This window comes from Ambystoma mexicanum, chromosome 9, assembly GCF_040938575.1.
Source record: "Ambystoma mexicanum isolate Mex_15411 chromosome 9, UKY_AmexF1_1, whole genome shotgun sequence".
Lineage (NCBI taxonomy): Eukaryota > Metazoa > Chordata > Amphibia > Caudata > Ambystomatidae > Ambystoma > Ambystoma mexicanum.
The window spans coordinates 943,121,721-943,146,044 of NC_090931.1; the positions used below are offsets into that span (position 1 = coordinate 943,121,721).

At 44.4% G+C, this 24,324-nt stretch overlaps 3 protein-coding genes across 4 annotated transcripts; all 3 read right to left on the reverse strand.

The window, feature by feature from the left end:
- Window positions 1-324: 324 nt before the first annotated feature.
- On the reverse strand, window positions 325-7,726 carry HOXD9 (homeobox D9). The gene is made up of 2 exons (XM_069616132.1): window positions 4,199-7,726; window positions 325-3,846 (listed from the first exon to the last, which is right to left on the reverse strand). The coding sequence occupies exons 1-2, from the start codon at window positions 4,785-4,787 to the stop codon at window positions 3,605-3,607; spliced, it is 831 nt and encodes a 276-aa protein (XP_069472233.1). The 5' UTR covers window positions 4,788-7,726; the 3' UTR covers window positions 325-3,604.
- Window positions 7,727-7,834: 108 nt separating this feature from the next.
- On the reverse strand, window positions 7,835-12,041 carry HOXD10 (homeobox D10). The gene is made up of 2 exons (XM_069616129.1): window positions 10,313-12,041; window positions 7,835-8,878 (listed from the first exon to the last, which is right to left on the reverse strand). The coding sequence occupies exons 1-2, from the start codon at window positions 11,070-11,072 to the stop codon at window positions 8,601-8,603; spliced, it is 1,038 nt and encodes a 345-aa protein (XP_069472230.1). The 5' UTR covers window positions 11,073-12,041; the 3' UTR covers window positions 7,835-8,600.
- A 4,286-nt stretch (window positions 12,042-16,327) lies between these two features.
- HOXD11 (homeobox D11) lies at window positions 16,328-24,070 on the reverse strand. Of its 2 annotated transcripts, XM_069616130.1 has the most exons (3): window positions 23,641-24,070; window positions 20,380-21,287; window positions 16,328-19,685 (listed from the first exon to the last, which is right to left on the reverse strand). In XM_069616130.1, exons 2-3 carry the CDS (start codon window positions 20,975-20,977, stop codon window positions 19,453-19,455), a joined length of 831 nt encoding a protein of 276 aa, XP_069472231.1. In that variant the 5' UTR covers window positions 20,978-21,287; window positions 23,641-24,070; the 3' UTR covers window positions 16,328-19,452. The 2 variants fall into 2 exon arrangements, with proteins under 2 accessions (XP_069472231.1, XP_069472232.1); XM_069616131.1 differs by lacking the exon at window positions 23,641-24,070 and having other exon boundaries at window positions 20,380-22,642.
- Window positions 24,071-24,324: the final 254 nt, after the last annotated feature.

A 24,324-nucleotide genomic window follows, 5' to 3' on the forward strand; every position in this document is an offset into this window, starting at 1 on the left:
GATGTATAAAGCATATTTCAGTGGTGTTTTCCCATTGAAAAACGGGCTTGTAAATCAGACCCTTCTATTATTTGCAGGTCGCGGAAAAGTTTGTAAACACTGGCCACTTTGAAGACTTTCTTCGGACCCTATTAGTCTCTGTTCCAAAACCCTCCAGATTATGGGTATATATTTTATATTTCATGAATTATTGGGGGCTTGACTTCAAAGCAGACGCTCGAAGAAAAAAAGAACAGTTTCAGGCGCCGAGCCCATCAATATTACATTACTTAAAAATGGAACAACATCGCTCTCTAGCGGCCAAATAAATACTACACGCTCAGATATTTCTACACAGTGTTCGTATATGTTTATTGCAAAACATTTCAAATGTGGATACTTTTCCTTTTTTCGAAAGGAGTTCAGGAATTACACGAATTATGTTTCCAATACATATTTATGAGCATGTAAAGCAAGAAATACAGACTATACAAAATAAACAAAATATACAAAATAAAAATCTTTACATGAGAGGTAGACTATTGAAGCACCCTATGTTTTTCTCATAAAGCTATCTGAGTAACGCAACATGTTTAACAATTTATGGGCCGGATTTACAAATCCCTTTTCAATAGGGTTTTCCTATTCCAAAGTGCTTTTGTAAATCAGGCCCTATATGTGTTTGTGTGTGAAAATAAATATACAAGTATGCATGGACACACAAAAATACATTAGTGTTTCTGTCCGTCTCTACATTTATATATATATACACTCATCCTTTATATAGTTCTCATAATCAATCTGAAAATCTGTTTTATAAGTAGGTGATCCTGCAATTGTGTTTAGTAAATCACGCCTATTTCACAAATGAATACATACTCATGTATATATGCGCGTACATACACGTGATTATTTATATGCGTGTGTACAAGTTCAAAACACAGAGGACCTGATTTACAAAAGTGTTTTACAATGGCGGAATACCATTGAAAAACGCGTTGTAAAACGGGCCCGGAGACACACGTATGCACATACATGCATACACTGCGTATAGACCTATTTGTATACATATTGTTTTGCACATGCCTGTGTGACACAGAGAGACATACACGTTCGTATGTCCACCGTTATATTTGTGTATTTAAAATCCACTTTCGATTGTTGACACACACACACGCAATTTTCCATTCCGTAGTATTCTCAGTTGACGTTGTCTGGTTTTATAGTTCTCATTGTTATGTATTTAGAAACGTGTAGAGTAATATATACACGTGTGTGTGTGTGTGTGTGTCATGTAAACAAATAAGAGAACTTGGAACGGTATATATATATATACTGTTGCTCTCTGTGGCACCACGTGGAAGTATGCCCAGTACCACAGCTCATATGTTGCGCTTTGTATGTTCAATGGACTGTGGTAATAGGCACACACGCGGCGCCACAAATAGCAACATATATACATTAAATATATATATATATATAGCATTTAAAATCAGTTCATTTGTGGTTCACAGACACACTCATTTATCACTGCTAGCATTATGTATAGGTGAGATTTGATTATATTGTAGTTACACGATTCATTACATTTAAACCTGACCTAATTCCCCCGCTTGCAGTAAACCTGAATTGTCATCAAATGGCATAATTTCAAGCCACTTTCCTTCATCCACTAATCAGGGTAAACGATCATCTAAAGCAAACTTCAAACACCTGGACTGAAAAGAGCAGCCGCACAGAGTCTTTACGGCCTCCTGCAGTGATAATGTTCACATCAAGAAACTTGGACATGTAAATGAGAGTCCATTCTGTGTCTTATTGCGGACGCATAGGGCAGGTTTAGGGCCCCCCTAAAACGTCTCCCTTCCTTTTGCTTCCCAGACCTGGTGTAAACATTAGCTTTTATTGTGCAGATTCCAGAGGCTGGGATTTGTCTGCATTTTTGTGTCTCTAAATAGAGCGATGAAAATAGGGCTGTTTTCGGGGAATAGCCCCTCGGCCTGTCGTAAAGTCATTAGGCCCAGACGTCTAGCCACCTCAATTGTTTTACTATGGCCGGCCACTTCCTGTTTGCAACAAATGGCGGTATACAGTTGGCAATGAATGGGGCGCTGCTGCTCCATCTTCAAGCACGGCTACATTGTTTTCGAGAAAGTCAAACATTCACATTTTGCGGGACATGGAAATGAGTAGTAGCAACGACAAGGCCCGCATCTAACGCTGGCTACTCACACTTAAATGCCACCCACCTTTTTTGGAATTGTTGTTTTAATCGTTTCGCTAAAATTTTCTGGAAGATGTCCACAATGAACTTCATGCTATGGACCTGATAAAGCGCCATTGCCTGCAGACGTCGCCTCGGTTTGCGGGCAGAACCACAAAGCCGCCATGTGCGCCCGAGGACTGGGATTGAACCTGCACATGCGCACCAATAACCGAGTGAACATAAAAAGGAACACTTCCTAAACGAGTCAATAAAAAGTTAACCATTTTGATCACGCGATTGACTGTTTTTCGAAAGGGCCACCTATGTGAATTGTATGGAGGTGAACCTCCAAGCGCAATTCTGAAACCGAAGCCTCTGCTCAATGAAGTATGTGCGAGTTTCTGTGTTCTTCTGTGTGTCTTTGCGCGCTCGTGCATAATGCTTAAAGAATGTCCGTTCATGCAGGAAAACTTCTATATTGTACCAGATATTCCCCATCTTCACACCAGACCATGCAATTGAAGAATAATAACGGCTTAGGCTTTCTACCCTGATGGACAAGGTGGGGCTGATTTACAAAGCGTCCCTTGGAAAAACGCTTTGTAAAACCGGCCCGTTTGTCTTTAAGTGACACCGGATAACTCGCTCCCGGAGCCAGCACTTTGCATACACTGCCTCCATTTATGGGTGACTTACTTAAGCTGGGGGTGATCGCGCTGTCATCATCAGATGAAAATCGGCAAGTCCTCTCCTGTCTGAGATCTATGCGGAAATATAGTCCATGTAATGCCTCTATGGCCGAGTGCTGGGCCTGTTATAATCCGTTTCAAACACCAGCAGAACAGAAAGCAGAGTCTATTAGCACAATAACAGACCTCCCCACCACTCCCAAAAAAAATACTATCATCACGACATGCTACCATTTCTCACCAGGTAACCAAAGCTAAACATCCAAGGGCCTATTTCACAAAATGTTTAGCACGGAGAAAAGTGACATTGCACTGCAAAAATACAGTTTGCTAAATGTTATGTGTGTTCAATGTGTTAAACGCCGCGTGGACAATACAATCGGACCATAGAATCAACACCATCATTCCTAAAAATCGACCCTTTATCGGTCCTTCGCCCTTTCTCAGACAAAAACACATCTGTAATGCAGTGCAGCCTTTCCATAACATTTCGGGGATTTTTAAAACCGCCAGTAGTTGGCGAATCAAACGTGCGTTCATATTGTTTTTTTTAAACTACAATCTACTAAAACGATCGAATAAAAATGCAGCTTCTAAAAAATCACCCAAGCAATGCAAACAGCAAAAAAGCTCAGCATAATACTACCATCATAAACAGATGTGTGGGACTCGGCAGTTCGGGGGAAATGCGTGCGCGTGTGTTGTGTGTGCAAGGCACTGCCGCTGCCCCTCACTGCTCCTTGTTGCCCCTTTCTTTGTTCATTTTCTTCATTTTCATCCTGCGGTTCTGGAACCAGATTTTCACCTGCCGCTCCGTGAGGTTTAAAATCCGGGCCACCTCGTAGCGCCGGTCCCGGGTCAGATACATGTTGAAGAGGAATTCTTTCTCCAGCTCCAGGGTCTGGTACTTGGTGTAGGGGCAGCGTTTCTTCCTGGTGGAACGCGCGTGGATCCAGTTTGCTGCTGGATTATCTGAGGAGGGAAAGGGGAAGGCGAGGGAAAGAAATATTAATTTAACAACAACAAAAAAACGTGCAGTGCGGGTAGTCTCGGATTTCACAACTTTGCAAGAACTATCGTAAAAAGAAGCCTTAAAGCAGACGGCGTGTTTACTGTACAGGGGGCGGCTTGCCGGCAGAAGGTGGTTATGTCAGTCATATAACTGCTTTATAGCTGCTTGATGCCGCCCGGCTATATGCTAGGCGTCTAGACGGTTTTATAGCTTAGTAAAACTATCAGTTTTGCACATTCGGATCCTCGCTGGTTGCAGCAGTAAATCAGGGGCTATTTCTTTGCTCGTTTCACTGCCTCTTTTTATACTTACTTGGGTCAAGTTGGTGCGGTTGTTGCTTCTCCTCCTTGAGCGCGGCGCTGGAGTCGGTGGTGGTGCTGCCCCCGCTGCCTGGTCCGGTCGCTTGAGGCTCCTCTTCGGCTCTAGGGGACTTGCTCTCCAAGGGCTGGCATGGGAACTCGGCCAGGGTCAGCACCGCCGGGGGCTCGAAGGAGGAGCACTCGGTCCTCTTGGCCGGCAGGCTCTCGGGCTTCACACCCGCATAGGCGGGGTGAAAGGTGGCGAAGGAGGCAGTAGAGGAGCCGGAGAGGGGCTCGAGCCAGGAGCGCACCGTGTAGCGCCCGCCGCCCCCGGTCAACGGAGCTTGGGCCATGTAGGGCTGATAAAGCCCGCTCACTGCCGCCGCCGGGGGCTGGGAATGAACCGCCGACCAGGCGGCCGGGAAGACACCGGACTTCGGTGCAAAGCTACAAGAGGAGAAATCCGACGCTTCCGCGGCACCTGGGGGCCTGGAGGCCGCTCCGTGCCCCCCCTGGACACATCGGCCTCCATAGAGCTCCTCGCTCTCATGGCTTATGAGGGAATCCACGTAATAATTAGTTATGGTGCCAGTAGAGGACATTTTCCGTCTCCCCTCGCACTCATATAAAAGGTGACACTGTTAACTGTATGTGGTACCCTCCCCGGGAACAATCATAGTATTTTGCAGGCTGAAGCCGTCAACCATTGGTCGCGGCACCCACGTGATCATATTTACCAATACAGAGTAAATCAATGCGCTAAACGGAGATACAGTGATTAAAACACACACTGGCACAGAACAAATATACAATTGCGTCTAAATTGGACATGCAGGTTGGTGTTAGGGCGACCGGTGCTGCCTGCATTCACAGGGACTTCCTCGAGGCGGGTGGCCGGCAGACGCGAGCCTGTGGGGGGACTATTTCTTTACGCCTTTTCAGAAAATTCTCCCATTCATTTCTAACTGAGCGATTGGAAATGTGCTTTATTTAAGCACATTTGATACAGAAGGAGAGGAAACACCCGTCGATAACCTCCATGGCGCACGGGCTCGCCTGACATTTTAATGAAGTACACAAGAAAGTCATCAGTGATACAGGGGCATGCAATATTCTCTATGCAAGCGCCCGGTATCACAATCAAATCGCCTCATAACAACGCTCCCTTTTCAGAAACGTATTAAAGCGCTTTAAAACCTGTGTGCTTGTTGTGCATGTGTGTAATTGTTTTAAACTGCGCATAGTCTCAAACAAGGAGGGGCTGAAACAGGTGGAGGGAGCTGTAATGATTTTATGGGTTCAATAAAAACTTTACGAGGTGCATTTGGTTATGGATTGCTGTGACTTTAAAAAAATAAAGCAAGAGCTTAGGTAATAGGCAATCCCCTATTGTACAGAGCTGGTCAGTGCTTCTGCAAAGTCATTTTCACGGATTTGACACATATAAGGAAGGGTATTGCAACCAGAAAGGTGCCATTCGTAGATATTCTAGCATTGTTTTGTGAATTGTTGTTTTGTCAGACAAGTCTTTCGCTCCAGCAGATATTTTGAACCAGACACAAGAGACACATGGCTCTGGTGCGATGTACACCCATGTTTGACTATATAAAGCACAGTGCCACTCAATCATCTCTGTGCTATATGCCTGAGGTGCGACCTGAAAGGTAAAGGCGACGAGGATTCCGCGTGCTGCCTTGTCTATCATTCTGACTTCCACTTTCCCTGAAGACCTCGACAAAGTCCCGACAAGCTGCCACCTTCCCTCGCGCCGGCCACAGAGAGCCACTCAGGGCATGGGACTATATGAACGGCGGTGTCACCCTCCGCCATGATGTACTCTCCAAATAAGTAACGCCATGACATGGAGCAGGAATGTCGGTGGTCTTGACCGAAATAGGGATCTAGAATGCAACCCGGGGACTCTGCTTCAGTAAATGATTGGAACCAGTGGATGCGGCTCGCGTGGCCCAGCATTGCACATGGCCACACCAAACACCCCAATAGCTATATCTCGTAGTTTCTTCTACTATATCCCTCTGATGCGCTGGGTGTTATCCTGCCCATCTGCTATGCCAGCGCCGTACCTTCATTCCAAGGTTAATGCCAAGCCCGCGGTTTCTTATATACAATCCCCACACAACCAGGTACACATGTTCTGCATGGGAAGCCTTAATGCTCGCTGTGAGGTTTCCCCATTATTCACAGGCCTTCGTTTTTGGTTGTTTGGTTTTAGTATAATGTATGTGTGTCTGCGTGTCTGTGTGTTTTGATGTTGATTCTCAATATTTTTACAATTGTTATACACAACTATCAATAGATCTCTATGCATGTTTTGAAATATATGTAAGTGTGTTTGTGTGTACATGTGTGTGTGTGTGTCTGTGTACTCACGAATATACGTGTGCATTCGTGACTACACACACACCCACACACATATATTTCGAAACGTGTTATTTTGGTGTAATGCTGTGACTAGACTTGAACAAAAGGACTGCTTGGTTCATTTTTGGAGATCGTTTTTGAAAACGAATACATACGTTTACATACACGCATGCTGACTTTTTCTCGCGTGCATGGCAAAGTGGTTCAGTTTGAAGAAATAGTGACTGCAAAAAAACGCGTAGAAAGAATTGTCAATAAGCATGTGGGACCACACACCCATATGAACACAGCTATTTGTGTTTCTTCGACTGCACACGCGCGCAAACACACTCAAACAACTGAATGTATCCTTATAGGTGTGTGTCCTAGTACACACACTCAAACACATTGTTGACTTTTTTTTACATGTATCTCCAAAATGTGTTTACATACACCACTTATTTGAATTGTGCAGTTTGTAATTCACCTATGTACGACTAGGAAGGAAAAATACATATTTTTCGAAATTTGGTACAATCCGCCTTCGAAATTTCGCCAACAGTAAACTAAGCGATCATTTTTGAAACGACAAACGCGATAAAAGCAAAGACTTTGAGAAATCTGTCCGGAATAAACCTGCACGTTGTGCTGTTTGCTGGCAGCAGGATTTAATAACATGTGCTCTGCATGTAAGCTTTGTTCTGAGTGCTCATATCCTCCTCGCCACACACCCTCCTAGCTACTTCAGTCACAAGCAATTTGTACGTGCAGCCTTTACTTTGTTTGCTAAGCTTTGACATGTTCGTTAGTGAGGGGGCACGAGACCCGTGCGAGGAAATGAACTTGCAATCGGCGTGTCTACGTTTCCTGTACGAATGAATCACTGAAAGCTATGAAGTGTTGCCAGGAAAGAGAAGCAGGCCCGGGACTGCCTCACTCTTTTCACAGCCGCCTCGACGTTCAATCACACACGAGCCAGAGGAGCATAACGAAGAGGTTCGGGGACACCCTTGATGCACAGGATTCGTGAAATGTGGTTATGCTGGGCTCGAAAGTACGTTAGCGTTCAAATCCAAGCACTGTCCCTACTAATGCAGAATGAAGCGACAGGACCCGATTTACAAAGCGTTTTCATTGGGATTTTCCCATGGAAATACAGGTTTGTAAATCAGGACCACATACTCTTCTTCTGCCTGCCACACTGCACTCGGGAGTACACGATCCTTTTTTCATAGCCAAATAGCGATACAGCCAAGCGGGGGAAAGTATGGCCTTCACTGCACCAATATTCCACCAATAAGCTACTTTATTTACATTTATTTGAAAAATGCCAACGATGTACATAAAATCACATATTCAGACGTCAAACTACGGGTATGCCTTCTCAGCCTTCCGGCGGAGAGATACAAAGCACCAGGATGCACACTTTAATGACACATTCAGTTAATAGAAGCGGCTGTACTTACGGAGTTTATTGCAGTATACATGCGGGAGACCATGCACGCAAAGGACACATTGCTCTTGTCACGACTACTAACTACACCACAAACTGTGTTTATCACAGGAAATTATCTACACAGTATTCGACTTAAATATTCGCTATCCTACCACGGACATTGTCTCAGATCAGTTGAGCGGATAGTTACATATAATGTGCTTTTTCCAGACACGGATTTTTTTTTTGCTTCAGGAGTGAAACGTGTGTATAGTTTGTGTAGCAACACACATAAATACATTTCTCTTGTAGTAAAAACATGAACAAGTCACATTGTTTGGATGGTCTGAAATGATTTCCAATAAGTTAAGACCAAAATTATAAAAGTCAGTAAACGGTACCCTGCGTTACGATGACAACATAAATTGCATATATGCATGTGTATATATGTATATATATTCATTCTCATGATCATACATATACCCGACAGCAGTACGAGAATAACAAAAGGTCACATTCTATGTCAGAAAGGAAACTGAGATGGGAGGTTCTTCCATAGTCTCTGTTGTGTTTCGCACCTGCTGGTGTTGGCCAGATTTCGGGGATTCGGAGCACTTGCTTAAGAGAAAGTCAGGTTGGCGGTTAGTTCGCGGATCCGATTTTCTCGGCTCATCTTCTTGAGCTTCATCCTGCGGTTTTGAAACCAGATCTTGACCTGCCTGTCAGTGAGGTTCACACTCTTACTGATCTCTAGGCGGCGCTCTCGAGTGAGATACATATTGAAGAGGAACTCTTTCTCTAACTCCAAGGTCTGGTGCTTTGTATAAGGGCACCTCTTCTTCCGGCCACTCTTTGCAGTGAGCCAGTTGCTCGTTGGAGCATCAGACTTGATTTCCTCTATCGAAATTAAAACAAAAAGAAAATATATGTGTTCATAGCAAACGATCTTATTTCATCACACTCTGGCCTTGGCCACGAACTTAAGACATTTCAGGGTCGAACCACTCATTCCATGCTCCCTTAACACTAAGGTCGTGATTTACAAAGATGTTTTCAATTGGACTTTCCCACTTCAAAACATTTGTCTAAATCAGACCCTGAATATATCCGCACCCTTTCGCTATGTAAATAGATGGAGCAGTTGACTTGTCAAGTTTACCTATTTCTGACTGTGTCTTCGTCCTCTTGTGGAAATACTAACATAAATAGCCGTTTGTCAATATTCCATGGCACGCACACGGGGAAAGCTGCGATTGTTTACGTGGCAGCGCATTCACGCATACCAAATCTCACAGACTGTTCCAAAATACATTTATTTTGGAAACCTCTATGTAAAACAATGCATTTGTTGTCGTTCGAGAGGGTTGCCCCGTGGTCACATTTATTGGTTGTCTCGCGGGTGCATTATCGAAAATAATTCGTGGCCTAAACGTGTGTTTATGGAACTTAGCAGTGAAACCTCCCCATTACGCAAACTAGTCCATAACAACAATAGTTCGGAAACTGGGCGTGCAATATTTAGCCTTGGTTTCATCTGTCAATTTGCTTTTATAACGGGTAAGAATGATGCAAATTAACACTTTTAGTGGCACATTCTCTCCCTTCATTTCGCCATTACAAAATTCGAAAGCGAAGTCACACGTATTTGCTTCAACATGGAAACACATACACCATCTGATGTATTTTAAAAACTGCAGGGGAACATATGGTGTGTTATAGAATAATATGCAAAGTAAATCCCTCGCGGGATGCCACAGCTATTGCATTTTTAAGGACACTGTGTGTCCTGCTACAGGGTGCATATAGGTTTGTTAAGCACATTGACGTGAAGTGTAGCCTTTTGCTACACACACACACATATATATATATATATATATATATATAGAGAGAGAGAGAGAGAGAGAGAGAGAGAGAGAGAGAGAGAGAGAGAGAGAGAGAGAGAGAGAGAGGGAAGCTATCGTTTGAACTTTATTTTGAAGACAACTGAACAATACTTGGCCCATATTTTAACGTATGGACTGTGCAATCCGCAGGATTATTTTAAATGCTTTACTTTTACTAATGGCCGCAAACATGTTTTTCATTAGGACACGTACTAATAAAGGGGCAGATTTAAATGCATGTACCTCAAAACTTAATATTTCGGTACATGTTTTACGATTGTTCAGCAAACGCCTGCGAGGAAGACGCCGTACCTTCAACTTTAGCACTCTAGTGCCTAGGTCTCGTTAAATGTTATGGCTGCGCTGCTTGTTAACAATATAGCCCGTTTTATGAGGCTGGAGTGTGTAAGTCGCACACAGCTACGGTATCAACTTTTATAATACCGACCTTTGCTTTCCTTCTCGTGCACTTCTGGGCTGGACGCGGAGCCCTCGGCCAGGCAGCCCCTCTCCTCCTGCTGAGACAGTTTGGGCTCCGGACTATCCGCTCGGGGGCCTTTCGCAGAGTCCTGGCCGCTCGGGGCTTCGCCCATTTTCTTTTCCATCTGAAGTTGGCCAGTGGGTACCTGGGGCTTGGCGTTGCTGCTGCTTCGGGGGTTCAGCTGCAGCATGACGGCTGAACTCGTCTCGGGGCTGTTATTGTACTCCTGGGCTTTCCCAGTGGCGTAGGTCTGGCTCAGTCTGAAATAGCCGGGTACGGGCACCTCTGGGTTATCGGCGGGACACGAGGGCTCAGACACCAGCCTCTGGTACGAGGGCACCTCGGCGGGCACGAGTTTGGACCTCTTGTCGGAGTACATGCAGCAATTGGTTTCTTCTTTGATATTTGGAGGGAACGAGCAGGCGGATACCTGCTGCTGCTGCTGTGTAACAGGTTGCTCTATCCGGCAGGATCTGCCGGGGTCAGTCCAGGTGTCTACCTGAGGTATATAAGGATGTGCGTTCATGCCCATGCTTTGGTGATTAACCTCTCTCTTAGCCAGAGACGGGAGCAGTCCACAGGTTTGCATTCCATAAGCCCCCATGTCTGAGCTGGGCTGCATGTACATGCTGGCGCTGCCGGAGTAGAAGCTGTCACTTCTGCAGGCACTGATCAAGGAATCCACTAAAAAAGTATTAGCAGCAGGAGAGCTGTTTGGAAAGGACATTTTGGGGAGGAATTTGAGGGAGAGGGATGGAGTCCTTTGTAGGCTGACATCTCTAGGAAAACATTTCCCGGTGTAATTGTGGATGCCTCGGCACCACCACCTGACAACCGAGCCAATGGGGTTTGAAAGTGGCCTTGAGCCGCCGCCACCCTCCCCAACACCCCGCGGGTCACGTGCTCCAGGGGCATCCACGGGCCGCGGCTCATAGATGGCCAACAGCGACCCCTAGCAGGTCCGAGGAGAAGTGCGCCCAGCCCGGCTGCTGGGACAGTAGCAGCCCTGGCGCACTGCGCCGCTGGTCGGAGAGCCTCCTCCTCCCCGGTGTGAGCAGAGTCACGCTGGGCGTCCGGGGTTCGCCCCCGAGAGCTGCCTCCAGAGCCCCGGGACTCCCAGTCACTGCCGCATCGGACACGCCGATGTAGAGGCAGGACACACATTACCACACACACTGCCACGCGCATCCTGTGTTTGTTTACAAGCCTACACACGAGTCCTGTTGTCCCTCATGCCTTACCGACCCCCAAGGCAGGACGTACGTGAAGGAGCGACACCCACGCTCTATTTACCCGAAAGGGGCTTGACCATATTTCGTTTACGCGCTGCCTCCAATTATATGTTACAAAATGCCGACATTTGCACCATATCAATGGGTAAATAACGTTCGCTCTCTTTCTGCTGCAAAACCTCTCTTCTGAGTGCTACCATGATTACTTCTCCCGCGTGTTCTCTCCCATTTACATTGCACCCACACGACCTCAACACAGACCCCTATACTCTTTAAAAAGTTTCATACATCCGCAGAAATCGCATAGAGCACGTTCCCAATCCAATGTGTGATGTCCACTGTGCCCCTTAAAGGTGCATTCTCCCGCCACCCTTCCATCACATTCACTTTGTAAAAAGCCTTGGCACCTGACAAGTGTCAGGTGCAAAGGGTGGTGCAATTTATTAATATAAATTAAAAAGAATCCGGACAATCGATGCGGCTCTCATCTGCATTATGGGGTTCCTCCGTCGTTTTCTTGCTTCTCTGGCTTTTAAAAGAGTTATGCCCCACTGTTCCCACAAACGAGTAGATATTTTATGCACAAATCAATCGAGACTTAGTAACGGAGGAGATTAATAGATGGGATTTAGCCTAATAGCGTTATCAATTATTGGGAATTACACAGTTGATCTCGCACACCCTCTAGCTCACCCAGAAAGTTTTCTTTTGTTTGAACAGTAATCGTCTAAAATTATATCAAAAACAGTCCTGCTGTCACAAGACAATGTTTATAGTTCAGCTGGCTCTTTGAAACTACTCCAAAAGGTTTTACGTGAATTAATTCGTACCTCTTAAAGAAGGATAATTTGTCTTACCTCGGGGAGCCTGTGCCCCCGGGGAAGTGCACCCTACTTGCTTGAGGTAGTTCCTGACAAAACATGCAAGTATATATATATATATACACCCATATATAGGAAATATAGAAATATAGATACACACAACAACAGGCACACAAAACACATGCAATACCAAACGTTTACCAATTAAATAAAATAGGCAGTTTAGTACAGAATATATATATATATATATATATATATATGTTGTTCTCTGTACCTCTGCCTGGTGCTACAGACAACTATAATATAAAGTGTAGGTGCTCTGAGACCCGTACAGTGGCACATTATAAAAGCCTATAGACATAGAGAGCACACAATAGTTGCACAATACCCAGGGTACATTGCAAAAGTGATGCATATATGTATATATTGTGTGTGTGTGTTTATGAAGTTAGAAGACCCAACCACGTCTTATCACCCAATTCCACGCAACCCCCCGGCTTATAATTTCCGAATGAATGCTGCACAAAGTCCCCTCGTTTCTAAGCATTTTGCGAGGCAGATTTCCTCTCGCAGTTCCAAAAAAGGGCCGTAAACAATAAAACGTCTGCTGCTGTGGCAATGAGACAGACCTTTTAAAATCTCTTCGCAGCTGTTCAAATACAACATCATTGTCAGGTTAAGGGCCAGTATCTTTTACGGCTCCCTTTTAGAAGCCTTGCTGGGCCGACGAGGCGCTGAAATGTTGTCCCAGTAACACTAGACTTTTAAGAGCCTAACGCCCGGCCAAACAGGAAGATGTCCCATTAGGTGTGTTTTCTGATTTAGCGAAGTACAAATACGCAAAGAAGCACTTTAAATATAAGTATGCGTTTGGAACTATTTTGGCGGCAAGCAGGTCCCCCAGACCCGACTAAAGCAACCCTCCATCCATTGTTGTTTCTAAAAAAAAAAAAATACAAAAAGAACAATGTGGACTCGAGTTCACGGCTTCCCAATCAAGGTTGGAATGCGTGCCGGAAATACTGACCACCCATTTTTGTTGAAGCCATATTTTACAGGCATTTAAATTGGACGGCTTTTATTGGGTATTTTTGCTTTATACGTGGGTGCTTCTAAAGCAGGGCGTAGGCGCGTAAGCCCAAGTTTAACAAGTAGTGCTGCACCCGACTGGTCGGGGCTTCGGAGACCCCGCACGATGCTCGCCTACAATGCCAGAAATCGCCTCGAAACTAAGAACTCGCCCTCCCGGCACTTTGCCGAAGTTCGGTGAGCATGGGCCTAAACATGGGACTTCTCTTTCAAGCTGAAAAAAATGCCTCTCCACAGTTTACAACAAGAAAGAGAAAACATAACGCGAATGCCTGCACCCAAAGCAGAGTAAACACAAAAGAACAGAACACGCAATACCTTGACAAGCAGCCAAACAAACTGTTCTACGAGCACGATAACACAAAGGGAAGGCTGTTGGCCGACGGGGACTCATTTGCAATTGCACAGACGTTTAATGAAGTTGTGGGCTGTGTTTGGCCTGGATTGTGTTATGTTCACGGAGAGCCTTCTCCCTCTATGAAACCCAGACATAACGTCGTATAACCTGTACAATTTTCCATCGGCTAGTTTCCCAAGTTCAAAGCAAATACGAGATACTCCTAAGTCTCATTCAACTATGTAAATGACCCGAATTCCCCGAGAAACTCGCCTTTCAGATTCCGGAGTTCTTGTTCCTTAAACAGCAATACAAATGCACTCATTTTCATTTTTCTAAAGACCATGGGATCAGTGAGGGTAAACACATGGGCATCCCCATCCACTGGGTGTGAGTCCCAATTAGTACCCAAACAAGAATAGAAGGAGACTCTGAGCAAAATAAATGGGTGCAATTTGCAACCCCGAAGTATTTTAGCTGTGTTTATGATATCATTGCAGAAAGCGCAAAATACAACGTTTGTAGCGAGGGAAAATAAGCTGACCAATTAAATAGTTGGTTATTTCCTTCATATCTTCTCGGCATGACAAGATGATGCATTTGGAATATTAGTTGTTGACGAATTAAATGGGATATTTACGCAGGCTCTGGGTATACGAGCTTTTAATTGCCAGGCACCGGGCATTCTAGGTCCTTAAAGGGTGGATTAGAACATAGCAACATTATGATTTCACGTGACGAATAACTGCAGAATAACTGGCCTTTAAAGACAGAGGGTCTGATTTACAAAAAATGTTTTCAATAGTACTTTCTCATGTTAAAACATGTTTGTAAATCAAGCCCTGATTGCATGCATGTGACTTGAAACTAATAAACCATCTTTTAGCTCAGAAACAGCATAGTTACATTATCCAACGGATGACTTATATACAAAAACACGCATTTAAGGAGGGTTGAGGTAATCAGGGTGAATTGAAGACAGATGGCACACCTGTGTAACTATTAATATTCTAACATTCTAACGATGTCTTTGACGCCTGTTAAACATCCGAATGTGCATCCGTCTGCAAGCTGCACTCGTGTCCACCTCAGCGTGTCTCTTTTTTTTTTTATATATCAAGCTGTACAAATGCACATGAATTAGGGTAGACCAGCGCACCGCTGTAAAATGCACTCATCTGACCTCTAAGTGCAAGCACCCTGCATAGCAGACGAAACTGTAGAGACACTATTCCCACGTGAGGTGGGTTTGCATATGCTACCGCATCGCCGTCACCTCCTGCTCAGTAGCAATCAAACCGTTTCAAATAAAAATGAACACGAGACTCAATCCACAGTCCTGCGGCCGAGCGGCCATATTTACAAAACCTTTTCAGTGAGATTTTCTCATGGAAAAGCGTTTTGTAAATCCCGCCCTGTATATCCAATCTGAAAAAATGTAATTGTTTGTAACCTCCAACCGCCTAACTAGTCTTGTTTTCTAAATAATCCTCCCTCCTCTTGTATCGTCATACAAAGCAATGTTTGTTTGCATCTGATGGCCAGTCAAAGATGGAAGCGTGCGCCTGTGCTAGGACGCGTATGTGTGCACAGTGAACAATACCTGCTGGCAGACACGGAATTAAATCCACAGACATATGGAAGGCCAATTGCACAGAATAACCAGACAAATAAACAGAAACATAGACAGACAGAAAGAGACAGACAGACGCCGTGGTGTGTGTCTGTCTATCTACCTACCTACCTACCTATCTATCTGTCTATCTACCTATCATATCTCGCGGTGTCTGCGTGTCTTCCTAATGCTCTATCTATCTATCTATCTATCTATCTATTTATCTATCTACCTATCTTATCTGTCTATTTATCTATGAGTGAGTCTGCATGTCTTCCTAATTATCTATATCTGCCTGTCTATCTTGTCTATTTGTCTACTGATCTATCTGTTTGTCTGTCTATCGCTGTGTCTGTCTGTTCTTCTAATGATTATCAATCAATCAATCTATTTATCTGAATGCCTGCCCACCTGTTTAATGCACATTTATAGAGGCAATAATCGAAGGAAAATCAAATGAATATTTGGATACATTGATTCAGAGTCGCAGATTGATTCATACATTTATACCATGCTTAGACTGATTAGCGAATATAATTTATTTCAGATCTGTGAATGGAATAGGTTTTGACATGTTTTTAAAACTAAACATAGGTACCTTTTCACTACATTGGGACATGTGCAGACAGCTAGACAGAAAGAAACAGCTCAACACATAGAGCTATAGACTGATGGATAGATGTGACAGCTGAGAGGGTGATACAATGGACACAGACCGACACACACACACACACCTAGTTCGATATATACACAACTATAGCCAACAGCACAGTCAGACAGCAAACAGACCGAAGCAGAGTTCTTTTTAGATTGTGTGCCCACGTGAAGCATTTCACGGGCAGCCCGTTACATTTTAAAGGTACAAAAACGTGGACTTGACAGCTGGAGTTGTGAAGAGATATTTATTTGATGTGACATATTATACAGGTTATACAAACGTGTGACTGTTTTCTTCAGGTCTGCAATTTAAGTAAGTAGCCACGCCGATGAAGTGTGCAGATTTAAGTAAAGAAAACCACGAGGGCTAACGGTCGTAGGCAAAGGTCATTGAGCACTGATGGAGAGTGCTTGCAGCCCGCTCCATACTCCATGGCAGTCCCCATCGCTAAGAGCAGCCATTCTTGGACTCAGTGACCGCCACTGCCTTAGAGGCTGGGATGGCCACCCGGGAGGTGGTGACCCAAGGATTAACCTAAAAGGTCGCCATCAAGGTGTGGAGATTACTGTCACAATGGCCGCTGGAAGCCTCGTGGTTTAGTGACGAACATTCACCGCTGTCTCGTGTTGTTGCTGCAACAGTCACGCCAATAAAAGTTACTTTGCGAATTCGGGTCTAATTTTAAGCATGTGCACTTCATACACGCATTTAGAATTGAAGCAGGCGGCGTGTTGCTCGCCCAGTGTTCCTAACATGCACATTTATAGGGTTCAATTCAACGTGTATTTTTGCTTTGGGCGGATTACAATATAAACATGAATTCACAGAGTGGTTGCAAAGATATATCGTAATCCGAAAACTATGTTAAAATGAAATAACAAACTCAACAGTTCTAGTTACCTGTTATTCTTTGCGTTTTTATTACTGTCGAGGTTGTGAGAACACAGATTGCGCCCCTCAGTTAAAAAAAGACGGAAACGCAGTCAGTAACTTGTATAAACAACCGATGTTCCGAAAATTATTTTCAAAACTACTGCAACTTTTTTTTAAACAAATGCTTACTTTTTGTTTGGATCGATTATCAGCAACTCTTTGGAAGGCAGTGATATGCTTCCTTAAAAAAAATACGAATAGCCCAATGTTAAATAAATTAAACGCTTTTTACTTTATAAAGCTAAGAGCTGTAGAAAAACTACAATTTCAGAGCTAAGATGTTCGTTTTCGTGAACGCACGCGCCCTCTTGTGGTCTTTGGTGGTAACGCGACAGGATGAGCACTGGTTTTATGTTCGCAATTACGCCGTGTTCCTATTGCACAACGTACACGCAATAGCTTATTATGTTTTACATGCTTTTTAATGATACTGTCAGGAGCCATTATGTTTCGGGTGCCTGTTTCATTTTCTAGATGAGCTGTTTTTCATGGTTATAATGTTTTATACTAATATGTCAATTTGAAGTTTGCCAATTTTTAAAATGGCTTCCATTTTAATATAATTATATCAGGAGGACTTTGTATTCAATTTCGGGTATTAAATGTTATTTTGAGGGATATACATTACGTACATAAACTATCTGCTTCCCACTATTGTCGCATGACTTGCACGTAGAGAGGTGCAAGTTTGACCGTAGTACAGTCACAATTCCTATGTGCTATTCTGTTGTCGTTTGTTCTTGTGCGTTTACCGCACACAAGTAGAGGGGTGGTTCAGTGTTCGGTGTAGCAAGAATGCGTCCTCGGTTGCTAAATGGCGCTAGGAATCTCGGGGAATGCTGAAGCCCAGCCAGCGCCACTCCAAAGTTCCGGTTCCTCGCTGCAAGGAAACAGATAATGGGGGCATTTACTGGAAGAGGCATTCTTCAGAGCACGGTTCTGATGGCACCCGAAGTCGAATGACAAATGTTCGGCCGATTCCGGGTGGCGATAAAGCATAACAGAACCACCTTAAGGCACCTAATTATTCAAAAAGGTTAAAGGTGATGACCTTGACATTTTGGAAGTTCAAAGGCAAATTGCTTTGATATTTTCTTCAGATAAAATAATGTTTTCGTTGGTCTTGACTTAAAATGTCCCATTTTCACCAGAAATCCCATTTAGAGTGTGTGTGTGTGTGTGTGTGTTTTTCTTTTTGTTTAAATCTTCGTCGAGGTTCCCAACATCGATAAACTCGTTCAAGTGTAACCAGGTCCCCTTAGTTCTATTCAGGGTAGAGAAAAAAACATTCTTTCCTGCCTTCTTTCCTTTATTGCACTTTCCGGAAATCTCTTTTTTAGCATCCCAGAAGGTGTACAATATAAACCAATTACACTGTTTAGAGCTCCGGCTTTTATGGCATGTTGTCTAGACAGTTCAAGGTTTTGTAAACAGCTAAGCAGGTCACGCCACATAAAATCTCCAAGCAGAGCCTCGCCACAAGACCCCACACTGGAAAGAACACACATCATGCATGCCGTGTTCTGTTTCTTAAACAACTAGCCTTTGCAGCTTTTCATTGCAGGAGACACTCAAATCCGCAACACACTCAATCATAAAAATACTAGAGTTGTAAGTATTTTGTAGCATTTACAAAACGTGTCTTTTTTTTATATATAACTGGGTCATTTATTATGGGTTAAAACAGGTCGGTTGGATTTTCCCTGGTTTGTCTAACAACTGCATTCCGACAAATCTTTTGTTTTTTTGGCTACTAGCAAAAGCTGAACACTTTACAACCTGTTCCCCTTACACCGCCAGAGCATCGACCTCACAGCTGATGCCCGCTGATAAACTGCAGTAGGCCTTCATTTAAACACAATAAAGAAAAAAAACTCTCGTGAGGAACTCGGTATATGCTTTGAGTTTGATAACAATCTCCTTGTTACAGTCCCGAAGATGATTGTACACGACTTCATACGTTATTTTAAAGCTTAATATGCATGCAATCAGTTTCAGGGGAGGAAATGACGTATAAAACATGTATTCACAATATTAAAAAAAAGTCAGCCATGCTTCCATAGAGGATAAAAGGGACTTACATCGAGTGTTCTATAATGAATGCACATGTCCACATTTAACTAAAGCTGCTTTCAACTGGTGAAGCAAATACTCGCGTTTGTTTTTATATCCCCAAATCCAACGTTCAAAGTAGGACGCGACTGTAAAACCAGCAAGAAAAACACGGCGGTGGCCGGAACCCTGTGTCTGTGTAAAGAGGCCATTGTTTCCACGGGTCAACATCATCCGGCCGGCCTAGAACTTGAAATCCCCTCCAAGGATCTGGTGGGTCCCCCAAGAAAATCCGGCGATGACCACGTGTCCGTGGACCGTCGGTTCAAACATCTCGCGGTTCGAGGACATTTTGTGTCGCCCATTGGCATCAGAAGAGCGGATTCCCAGTGAAATACTGTAGCCGGTCCCGATTGAGTTTCTTCTCTTTCATCCTCCGGTTCTGGAACCAGATCTTGACCTGACGGTCGGAGAGGTTCAGCATCCGGGACAGCTGTAGGCGCTTCTCTTTGTTAATGTACACGTTAAAGAAGAACTCCCTCTCCAGTTCACGGATCTGATACTTGGTGTACGGGCACCGCTTTTTCCTTGATCGCTGGGGAACTGCAGAAAAGTAAGAGACAAGGGGATACGACACAATTTAAAGAGTGCGTGCCTTCGGGGATACCGCTGTTACATTTAGCCTCCGGCCCCCTCCTCCGTCCCACACACGCTTTTCACAAACTGCTTCTTTGCTATTATTTCGCGCGACCACCCACGCAATACTGATATTTTGTGAATTCGCAGCCAGCTGTGGCATTAAGGAGACTGTACTGGAGAAAGACAGTAGTTAGAACTGGTCTGTTCAGCAGAATTAACATATGGGGCGTTTGAGAAAGACAGGAAGAAATACGCTTATACATATTTTCATTTGTTGTCTATAAAGCGAAAAGCTCTCGGCAACATCTAGGAAAATGTATGCAGGATTAGGTACATTATTTGAAATGGTAAATTCAGTTTGAGTTGTCCGTTATTAAAACAAATCTCAAGCACACAGAAAATACACTTAATATAAGTTATCTCTAGAAGGCCGTCAAGAAATGTCCTCTCTAAAATGTAAAAGGGGGCGCAATTATAGGTTGCAACGTTACAACATGCAAAGGTCGTCTAAATTAGTTCCCTGTCGTAAAGAGTCTTTACTATAGAGAAGGACGCTTATAGGATGTGTAAAAAGCTTGGGATGCTTATAAAATCTCACATAAAACGCGTCAGACAAAGTCGCAGCCCTGTACTCTACCCCCTTGCTGTTAAGACCCACCTGAACTGTTGCTCTTGTCTGCAGTCACCTCCCCGGAAGACGAGTCTGTGCTGCCCTCTGCTCCCACTTTCTTTTCCGGGCTGGGGGCAGTCTTGGGGGGTGTTTGCTGGTTTTTCGAGTCTGTCTTTTCCGTAGGCACTCCGTTCTCGGGCGGGTATGAGTTCCCCTGGCTTGCCTCATAGAACTGGTCGAACTCCTGGGGCAGGACACCGTTCCGCCCCACTGTACTGTACAAGTTAGATGAGGCGCTGGGCGTCCCGTGATGGCTGCAAAGTGGGTCCGATTTGAACAACACGTCCGTCCTCCGGTTGCCAGGCTGAATGTAGTCTCGGTGTACCACCTCCTCAGACGGGTAGTAGGAGGAGTAGCTCCCCCGGTATTGCCACTTACTCCGCTCCAGCCCATACTCCCGGAACGCCATTTCCCGCACAGGCTGCACGTGAGGTATATTGGAAGAATAGGGGAAAGTCATTGGACAGGAGGAGCTCTGGGAGAGGAACGAGGTTTTCGACGAAAAATCCGAGGGCGAGACGTAGTAGGCGCATCCCGGCAGATACATGTTGGACGCGCTGTTGCTGCAGCCATCAAACTCGGTCATGTCTTCGCTTTTTGGAGATTGCCGGCAGCCGGGAGGTTTCAGTGCATGGAGCAAGGTCCATCTATTGCTCAAGAGGGTTTGGACAGGATCAACCAAGGGAAAAAAAAGCCGGAGCGCGTGCTGACGTGCAATTCATCTTGATTGATTCTAGTGGTAATTATGTCACGTGATCCCAATGTAGAAATGCCCTTATATCTATATCAGTCCTGCGGAAATATTTGGCGCGCTCTCTTCCAGGGGGACAACCCCCACAGCACGGCAGCGAAAAACAACGATTTCAGTGGTAGTTCTTTAACAGAACGGAGCAGAGCTGTTTATAAACAGAAAGACACAGTGATCGGAGGCATGTATGACGTACACGAGTGGAATCTACGAGCAATGCACATGTACCTCCCTGCCACAAACAGCTCCCCGATCGATTTTTGGGCACGTTTTACATAAGAGCATGCAGATTCATACCAATAAAAGCCATTTTCGAATCCCAGCACGGCTAGCATGAACGCCCGCAACTTTGCCTCAGTTATAAGCATCACTGCAAATATGCCGCTGTTTACGCCCTTGTTAATGCTCCCGTTTGAATATGAGGTAACGGCAAGGCTTACTGTGCTCGTTGTAGAGTTGCAGTTGAAAGAAGGAACACTGGTAATACCAGTGCAGCACGCATGTCACTAAGGTCTTATCAAATGGAACCCATGAAATCAACCTCTCGCTTTCAGTTCTAATAAGGCAGCCACGCTAAATCAGTCTTGTGTACGAATGAAAGAAAATAACGTGATGGATAAATGAGTTTTGGGAAGCAACACGTTTTCACTTCAGCGGAGAATGGAGGGATGTAAATCCATATTCTTTCATATTCAGTTCTTAATACCATTGGCAGCGGCGCTCATAGACCTATGCGGTAATTCTCATAAGACCCCAAAATGGTTCCCACCTCCACTGGATGAGCACATGCATTAGGGTATTTCAACAAAGCGAAACCTAGAAATCCCTCAACATACATTTCAACATATATTGTATATAATTTGACATCCCAAGCAACACCGAATTTCCCAATTACACGTCTTATTTATTTTTCGGGCGTGTCTAGCAAAAAACACGTACATTGTTTCCCTCACATTTACTTGGAAATACACACACACACACGTACAACGTCGTTCATGCCACGCAATGTCCGCGTAACAGGGCCTACTTACATAGGTGTGGTAAAATCATAACACAAGACGCGTTTTTAAAATCCCAAAATTCGCGGAGCTTTGCGAAAACGTTTCTGCCATCCCTCCAATTCTAACTTATCCGGATATAATATACACACAAACACCGTTCATAGGATGTAATGTCACTGGTGTCGATACAAGCCACACCCGCATACATATTGCTGTATCACGTATCTACATGATATGTCTAAACATTAAAGCGAAAACTGAAACAGCTCGTGCAGAGTATACATCTAGAAATCAAGAAATGATGCAGATTATCCCGCCTCTGTTTTAAGAAATGATGTCCTCATACCATTCCACCGACCACATCTTCAGAGACGCCAGGGAGAGGCCAGCACTCCTTCAACGATCAGTTACGTATAGTTCCATACTTTAACAAACGTGGTATTTAAACACACACATATACAATACGAATCCGTAAAATCAATAAGTGGCCTTCCGATGGGAAATACGGACATCACTCATAACTACATACACGCCGCTGCCGCGTCTGCTGTTTATCTATATACTAGCAATATAACTATGTTATTAGTGGCGTTAAATATATATATATATATATATATATATATCACGTGTAACAGTAAACATTTAAGAATCAAATAAAATAGGCAACTTCGTACATAATATATACTTATATATGTTGTTCTCTGTGGCTCACAGCGAACATTTATATATGTAGTTCCAAGATGTATATTTCATATATAGATGTATATTTCATATATATTTAGGTGTGTGTGTGTGTAATTGACTCAACCACCGCTTATAAAATATGCTGCAATAGATAATATATGGACTAGTTAACGGATATGTATGAAACGTTCAAGACCCATACGAATACATGACGTAGGCTTCACTAAAAGGTTCGGGGGTAATCACGTCCTGATATGTTTCCCAAATAGGTTGAATGCACTCATGCAAGTGCAATGCAAACATTATCTGTTGTATGCACGTCCAGAGTGCATGGGTGTGGTGTTATCTGCCAGAAGGCCGGTATGCATTAATCCGCCGACATTCTCGTGCCAAAAAAAAAGCCTTTCCGGGGTGCCCCGGCCTCGCTTGTAATGTGTCGTGTCCCTCAGACCGAACCGAAAACCCTGGCGTGGAATGGAGGACGTTGGACCGCCTTGTCATCTGCCAATGGAAGACATGCAATCACATATCAAAACAAAACCCCAATATAATGATGCAACCAATCTCAGGAAAGGCCCTGGTTTTCGTGAAAAACATTCATCGTACCGGCCATCAACCATCGGGAAGTTCAAACGGAGCCGTCGAAATCACCATCATGGCTCAGTACAAACTACCTGACATAGAATGCAAAAATAGCCTCCCCCCCCACCCCCAGTGAGTCACGCCCGGATTCAATGTTGCGATATCAAAATCAATCAGCACAGCAAGGCGCCCACATAGCCCCAAAAAAGGAGAAACAGTAACACAGTGCTTTACCGTCAGGCGAATGGCAACCCCTACAATGGTTTCCACGGGTGGTCCGGGTCGTCCATGGCAGTAACAAGTCCAAAAGCAGCCACTTAGAATTAAGCCTTCTGCAAAAACACCCCTGTTTAAAAATCTCGAGGCATAGGGGCGATGCGGCATTTTTGTGCCACCCGTGATAAGCCACTAACTTGACCTTAACTTTGTTATGGCGCCCCCCAGTATCTGCAGAACGTGAGCAGACACTGTCTGGCAGCTCTCGTAAAACCGACTGGGGAGGGGACGAGGAGTCATTTCATTTATTGCCACTACAGTTCTGCAAGGAAGCGCTTCCCTCCCCGTCAACCCTAAATTATGTATGCTGGTCCGAGGGAGGCAAGCCGGCACACACAACAGGGTATTCGAAATAAATAAACAAACCCAGCCTCCTTCAAACCACTGCAGTCGCAATACAAACACGCCAATGTAAAATGTGAGCATGTGGGGCATATACCCAAACTCTATGTACCCCTCCCCCGCGCATCCTCTCTATAAACCACCCCCCCCCCCGCCTTTGTCTCCATCACATATCTACACAGACACACAACTCCAAAACACACCAGCCCCCTCCCACCCAAGTGCGCCCACACACAACCACACGGCCACCATACTTAGGCGGGCTGCATGCCCCACACTGGGCACATGTGCCTCTCATCA